General features: G+C 48.7%; 1 protein-coding gene across 2 annotated transcripts in view; it reads right to left on the reverse strand.

Moving 5' to 3' along the window:
* Positions 1-4,791, reverse strand: part of GRIA1 (glutamate ionotropic receptor AMPA type subunit 1) — a 306,836-nt gene extending 302,045 nt beyond the window's left edge. For both annotated transcript variants that reach the window (XM_036240090.1, XM_036240091.1), the window contains exons 1-2: positions 4,683-4,791; positions 1,606-1,743 (exon numbers count right to left, since the gene is read on the reverse strand). In XM_036240090.1, the coding sequence (XP_036095983.1) occupies positions 1,606-1,743; positions 4,683-4,764 (220 nt within the window). In that variant the 5' untranslated portion in view covers positions 4,765-4,791. The remainder of the gene's footprint in view (positions 1-1,605; positions 1,744-4,682) is intronic.
* Between the last annotated feature and the right edge of the window lie 2,829 nt (positions 4,792-7,620).

Raw genomic sequence — 7,620 nt, forward strand, 5'->3', positions numbered from 1 at the left:
GACTTTCAATCTCAGCATCGCCAACGTGAAGAACTGCTATTTCATTTATTCAATGGGTCACTCCTGCGCAAAGTCAAAGCTGCGATTTGAAGCATTATAACATTTTCTTTTCAGTTGCTTTATCAGGCCTCTGCCTTACAACACCCAGAAAACTCTCCTGCTTCTCGGTAATCATCTCACTATAATTGATCAGGATACCATGGAATCGGTGTATCTTTCACCCCGGAACATGGACCTTAGGGTCACTAAGCCACCATTTATTTTCTGGGTGACCTTGGGCACATTATATAACCTGTTGCAGCCTTAGTTTCTTTATCTCTAAAAGATAACAGTGCTCTGCAGGGCTCCTGTGAGGATTGAACGAGCTAACACATGAAGAGCAATTAGCGCATTGCATAGGCCATAGTAGATGCTAAATAAATGGCAATGGATGTTACTCTAATTGTCTATAAAATAAATTTAGTTCCTGAAAGACACCAAGTCCTCAATAAGTGGAATCTAATATAATTATAATTCTTAGAATTCATGTCTACCTAGACGTGGTCTTAGGGATAGGGAGATTCTGAATTCTCACTGTGAGCCTTCAAAGCATGTCCAGTTCAAATCACTGAGAACCCACCACGAGGAAATGAGGAAAAGAGATGAAGCAAATATGGCTTGTGACTTCTAACATCCACAGCCCAGCAGAAGTCACCGAGTCCACCGTGGCACACAAAACCTGCGGTGCCAATTTCATCCAGTTTTGAATCTTAAGTAGTTCTTGCCCATCCAACTCACACTTCCCGTGCTATAATATCCTACACGAGCTTAATCCCTGGAGGGAATATGTCTTCGCTGATTAATTTTTATGCTTTCATCTGTCATCAAATGGCAATCATGCGACCACACAGTTTCCTTCTCAGTCCCAGTTGTCAGAAAAACTCAAGATGGTGTTTATTGCCCACGTGTATAACGCATTCAATTCAGATGTCAGAAATGTATCTCCTTCTGGAGGTCACCTCTGTGCCGCCTTATACTCAAAGTTCGCCCTACAAAATATGTCTTAAGCAATTAATCACGTCAAAGCATTTCGGAAATAATCAAGGCACTGATTTTTAACTAGTTATTGGTCATTTCCCAAAATGAGAAACCAGATATACCACTTCTCATACATCTTTTTTTTTTTTTTTTTAAATCAAGCTACAGGGACATTTTCTCCTTTTTACCTGTGGACAGGAAAAGGTGTGAGGGCTTAAAACCACATTCTCCAAGTCAGAATCTTTCATTCTATGTCTCTCAGAAGTTTTCTATGTAAGGAAGTCTTCCAGCGAAACCAGAAAACCTCTGCGAGGTAGAGGAGACGCAGTCAACTCCCGTACCCCTCATTCTGGCATTTGAAGTTAGCTGACAGAGAAAAAGTGAAGCCGTTCTATGAAGCATTGCAGGAGCTAAAATGCCAACCGATGGAATCACTTCGAAGGCCCTGGACATTTTTCTCGGAGGGCTCTCTCTTATGAAGACAAATGACGACTCATGTCATTTTTGCAACACCATCACCTACCCACAGGCCCTCTTCTCATTGGTCGATCGCAGAAAGAAATCTCAGAAATAGAAGCAATTACTTACATCTATAGGTCATCTCAAAGCTGTCGCTGATGTTCACAATATCAATCTGGGGGAGGAGCTTTGGGGGCTCTGTGAGTTGCGACAAAGCAAATCTAAAAGCGGCATGTTCCTGTGACTGCTGGTTTGGAAATAATCCCCCTACGAGGAAAGAAAATGCAACATGATATCTGGGCTAGAGACAGGTTTGATTCTTCCCCAGAAGGACCCTTGACTTTTCCCCATACCAAACTCACTAGTTGTAGCCTCTAGTGCTGGGGATGAGAGTTCAAATCGAGGTAACTAGACGCTGAGGCTTAAACTTCTGTACAGGAGCTTTTATGGGACAAGGGCTTCTAACACACCAATCACTCTCCCCACACATTTGATTGTTCACCCTTCAGCTCAGCTCAGGTCTGAGAACAGGAGAACTGTGAGGGTTCTCTTCCTCCTCCCTGTGCCAACCACCTAGGTGGCTCGTGCCCTTGTGTGCACATAAAGCCTTGTGGTGTCTAACTTTTCCTCCAGCAAGCCGATTTGTCAGCACAGCCGTATAGAAATAGTGCTAAGATGTGTGGCACAGTGACTTCTAAATCTGGGGCCCTGTGGGCTTCTCCAACACCGCAGCCCTCTGCTTTGATGCGTTTGGCCTTAGACCTGCCAGGACCTGCATGCCACTGTACTCTCCAGTCCCCTCGGCCATTTGTTATTCATTTCCTCTGAAAACTCTTGATTTTATGTAAACAGTGTTTTGCTTCTTCTTTCACACTCAGGATCCTGGCTACTTAGGACTGATCTGTTACATAAGGGCTTGCCATGGTGTGTCTTTGCATGGCAAAGCCTTGGGCTTCAAAGACCTGGGGGCTTAGAATGTCAAGTGGTTATGAATATTCTCTTCCAGTAAAAAGAACCACAAAGGTGCCTGTCGGGGCTCCAGTTCCAAGGAACAAGAGTGCCTGGCTTACCTTTGTGTTTACTGTGGACATGTCAATGAATTAAAATACATTCCTGGGAGTTAAAATGAGCTATTTCCAGAGGCTGCCCTAGAATGAAGGTTTACACTGAAGTTTATCTGGGATTCCAGAGGAATAACAGTTCCAATATCACGCGCTTCTAACTTCTTATACAATGGGTACGTGCTTGTTTTTCAGAACCAATACATGGATTGGGAGGCTTTTCTTAGAGACTGTGCAGGGAGAACCAAGTACTACCTGCTGGCAGTGATATTTTCAGCGTTTGTTCTTTATTTGAAAACGAAAACAATGGTCACATAGTTGAACAAGCAGGTTGGAGCTAAATGGGATGAAAACTGCAGAGACATGAGCAAGCATATCATGTCCACCCCCTGCGTTCACCCCACAGCAGTGTACACAAATGCACTTGGACAAAGCAGTCCTCATATCTCCAGACAAGCATTTTCAATCAGCAGAGCAAGGGCAACACAGTAAGGACCAACAGAGGCAATGCTACACCAAGGAGCAAGTGATCTACACATGTTCATAGGCTTCCATTAAAAGAGTAAAATCAAAAGAACTCCTCTGGATTCTGTGGCTCCCCAACCCCGCAGAGGACCACACCTCAGACACTTTCCAGGCCCCCTCCTCCACCCCTGCAATGAATGGAGGAGAGGGGGTGGGGGTGGGGAGGCAGGCAGCTACAGGCTGGGCTGCAGGGAAGCACCTCCCTAGGCAGGAAGTTTTGTTTTGCGTGTAAGGCACTAACACACGTACACAGGCACACTTCAGAATGTCGCTTAACAGGTGTCAGGAAACAAAGCAAGTTACTCCATGGCTATCCCGACCGCCCTCGGAGCCAGCCAGCTGGAGAGGCCAAAGTGACGGGCCCTGCAGCACCGGGGTGCCCAACGAAATCCCACCGGCACCTCATCCCCCCACGAGCACACACTCACACAAAGAGCACAAACGACCAGCGATGGGAACTTTCCCTGGTGGAGCTAGATCCCCGTCAGGGGAGAGAAAACAGAACCCAACCAACCAAGATGCCTCCAAGCAAAGCAGTGTGTGCTTGCTTCCCGGTCGGTCACAGACAGCCCTGAGACGCTGGTCACACCGAATCCCCGGGCCCTTGTGGACATGTGTTATTGGTACCACTGTTCCTGTTTGTTTTGCTTACCCCCATTATGATCAGGAGGAGCAATGTCTGTTGGCTGCCCCTGGATACAGGGAGGGTGGGGGTCCCTTCAGAAGCACAACACCAGGAGGGGGCAATGGGGACAGACCGGCAGCATCTGGAAACCTGGCCCCAAGTTGAGAGGAGGGTGCTCAGGGCTGGGGAAAGCTGAGAGGAGGGGAGAGGAACAGGTGTAAATGTGTGTGTTTGTGTGCGGATAAGAGGTAGACAATGTCTGTGCATGGAAAGTCTAAGAGGAGGGGGCTGTCGGAGGGGTGGAGAAAAGGCAGGCTGGGAAGTTCCGGGGTCCCAGGAGTGGGGACCACCAGCCCAGCATGGCAGACAGCAGAGAGCAGCTGGAAGAGTCCAGAGCAGGAGGAGAGCCCCCGGACTTGGAGCGCGGGCCTTTTGGCACGGTTTCAATGGCTGCGATACACCCAGCACCCTTCTCTCCTTGTTTTAGAGGGTCTCTTTAAAGAGACCTCCTCCAGCTACGAAATACTGCCACTCTCAGTTAAGTGTATATGTGCCTATTTAATAGATAATCGCACACAGCAACACACCACATGGATTTATATAAGTAAATGAAATCAGGCACCATCTACCAAGCAATGGAGTTAACTCCTTAAACACCCACCATTTCTTTCCCTGCCAAAGCCTGATTATTTTTATTCCTCCAAAACACTGCTTCCTCCATTGCACATGCTCGTGCCCGGAGTGTGAGTGGTGTGTGCGGACTGTGTTTGTATGTGTGTGTGCACACTTCGCCCTCTGCTCCTCCTCTGATCTGGAGAAGCCCCCTCCCCATGCCCCCTCCCCAAGCCCTGGCCCAAGTCTTTCTCCCATCACCACAGCCGCACAGCTTTCAATAGCCAAGCACAGTTCGTAGTGGGGGTGGGGGGACCTAGACTGCCCCCCCAAACCTGGCCAGACCCCAGAAAGTCCCTCCCCAGGCTACCCCGCTCACTCACCGATCTGGATATTGTTGGGGAAATTGGCACCTACTACCGCGCCCAGGAAACCGGTGCAGAAGAAGGCAAGAATGTGCCGCATATTCCTTTTTGCATTGGCGAGAAAGAAGCCCAGGTCCAGTCATAGATTTGGTGTTTCCCCCTTCCCTTTATTCCGCTCTCTGTTCTGCCTGTTCTTTTCCTCCTGCAGTTCCTTCCTTCCTGGCTCGCTTCCTTCCTTCCTTCTGCGAGGTGTGTGTTTCCCTGGGAATCGGAGCACTTAAACTGCAGCGTTAACACCAACTGACAGCCAGATGAACTGAGCACGGGGAAGAGAAGCCGTCCTCATGCTAGCCGGAGCGCTTCCTCCCCTTGCCTCTCCTCTCTTCTCCGCGCCTCTCCTCTCCTCCTCTCCTCTCCCTCTCCTCTCTCCTCCTCTCCTCTCCTCCTCTCCGCTCGCGCAGCCTGCCTCTCTCTCCCTCCCTTGCCGGCTCCCTCGCTCTCCCCCTCACACTCACACAGGCAGCAAGCTGTGCTCATAGCCAGGAGCCAGCGCAGAGTTCCCCAGCTGCCCCCTCCGTCACTCCCTGCCTCTCCCACCTTATCTCCTTTCAGCGCGGAGGGGAGGAGCGGGGTGAGGGAGTGTGTACAAGGAGCTGGGTCCGAAAGGGACAAAGCCGCTGTCCCCCTCACCAGCCTTCCTCAGCTTCCTGCCCCCTCCCCCAGCTCCCAGCCTGGCAGATGCTCCTGGGAATGTGGGTTCAGCTGTAAGTCAGTAGGTGGCAGGGGGTCCCCGCAATAGTCCTCCATCCACCCGCTGCTTGATCTAGGTCACTTTTTCCAGGAGCGCTGGGGCTGTGCTGGATATATCTCCTGCACTCCACTGGCCCAATTATTCTTACAACTAATTCCTGAGGGGAAGACCCTAGAAATCCCTCCTAGGAGCTTTAAAGGAGAAAAATGCTCCCCCCCCCAATAGGAGGAATGTCAGAAAGACAAACCCCAACCAGAGGGTCGGGGTGATTGCAGGTGCCTAGACTTGGCCGTTTGGCCGTCCTTGTCTGCCTTTGCAGGTGGAATTGGTCCTTCAGTCCTAGGCACTGGAAACGGGCCCCTTCCCCACTTCCCTGCGTTCCACAGGAGACAGCACCAGAATGTGTGGGTGTACCATGAAGGGGAAGGATACTTTCACGGAGCAATTACATGAGTCATTTTGCAGGGATTCTAGTGAGTGGATGCAGGCTTCTTACTGTTCTCGGGATGCTGGTCATTCTAGTGTAAACTGAAACTCCACAGATCCCCCTGGGCAGGGGCTTCCACTGGAGTGACCCGCAGAGGGAATGACTGTGTTCAGGGAAATAGTGTTGGTGGCAAAGTGGCAGGCACAGCACTTTACAGTTTCTGAAGCAATTTCTAAGTGTTGTCCCGCTCTCTCCTCACACCTGTGACATGGTCACCACCCTTATTTTACAGCTGGAAAAAAGTGAGTCTCCAGGGATTCAATCATACAGACATGAATCTCCTAAGACGCAGTCTGGACCCTCAGGACTGCACAGGGTCCAAGCTACGAACTTGGATGTTGTGGGCATGACCGATGGACTCACTCCCTGCCCTGCTCAGGATCCCACCTGACAGATGACCGTCCTGGAGAGGAAAGCTCACCTTTCCTCCGTTGGAAAGAGGGAGAACTAGGCCATGTTATCCAAAACTCCTCGCTTCCCTCACCAACACTGCACAGTCTCACACACTTGTAGGACATCTAAGAGGGTTGGGATTTGCCAGAAATATCTGACAGTGTTCAATGGAGCGCCTAAACTAGGAACAACTTAGAGGTCAGATGCTTTATAATTTCCTATGCACTTCCATATACATTCATTAGTTCAAGTGATTTTTAAAGGCAATGTTGATTTACTCACCATGTTCCAGGTACCATGCTAGGCAATGTGTTTGCATCACTGAGAAATCAATGTTTTTGCGTAATGCCTGTGGTAGGTCATTTCATCCCCTTGTTCTAGTTCAAGAAACTGAGGCCTAAAATTGACCCCAGTTTCCACCACTAACAAGGAAGAGATTGGGGATTTGAACCCAGAGAACTCTCCGATCAGGTCCAAGCTCTTAACCCTCAGGTTCGAATAGCAGACAGCCCTGGGCAGGAAGATTCTGAAGGTATGTGAGCATCAGCTTGGGAAGGTGAAGGAACAGACAGGAAGGATCACCTCCGAGGTCCCTGCTGACATTAGAAGTCTGTGATGCAATGATTCCATCTTAAAAATATAATTTTCCCGTTTGCATATTTTTGTCTCTCACCATTTCGAATGGTACCCGGGGAATCTTTTAAAATCTCTGAGCTTTATGCTTGGTAATAATAATAATTAGACTGTCACCGAAGGCTTCACACTTCACTGTCACCTTTCAGAGGAAGATCTCTAAACCCTTTACAGGAATTAATTAGCAAAACCTCAGCACCCACCTGGAATAGGCAAGACTTGTTCTGTTTACTTGGGGAGAGAGAGGCTTACACGAGTCAAAATCATGCATTTTCACCAATCATTATAAATCATCCAGTCAGATGGATTTTTCCTAAACTATAGCTCTTCGTTATTGTCCTGCTCAAATATGGTCAATGACTCCCCTTGGCCTATTAAATATATATAGTTGTCCAATGATTAAGTAAACAAGGAGGTTATACATGTCAAGCTTGGGCTTCTAGGTCAAAGTCTATTTAAGTTCAACTGTTTACCTTCCTAATCTCTTCAAATATGGGTGGAGAACCTATTCTGTATCTGACAGCATGTCAGGTGCTGGGGATGTGGGATGGAATCCGGAGCACTGTCTACCTCAAGGCAGGTGAATGTGGTAAAAGGGAAAGACAGATGAATCCAGTCATCCAAAGCAGACCGTGGCACGTGCGGTGATAGAGATGTAAACACAGTGCAGGGAAGCAAAGGCGGGAGCGACC

The sequence above is a fragment of the Molossus molossus genome, unplaced genomic scaffold, assembly GCF_014108415.1.
Source record: "Molossus molossus isolate mMolMol1 unplaced genomic scaffold, mMolMol1.p scaffold_m16_p_4, whole genome shotgun sequence".
Taxonomy (NCBI): Eukaryota; Metazoa; Chordata; class Mammalia; order Chiroptera; family Molossidae; genus Molossus; species Molossus molossus.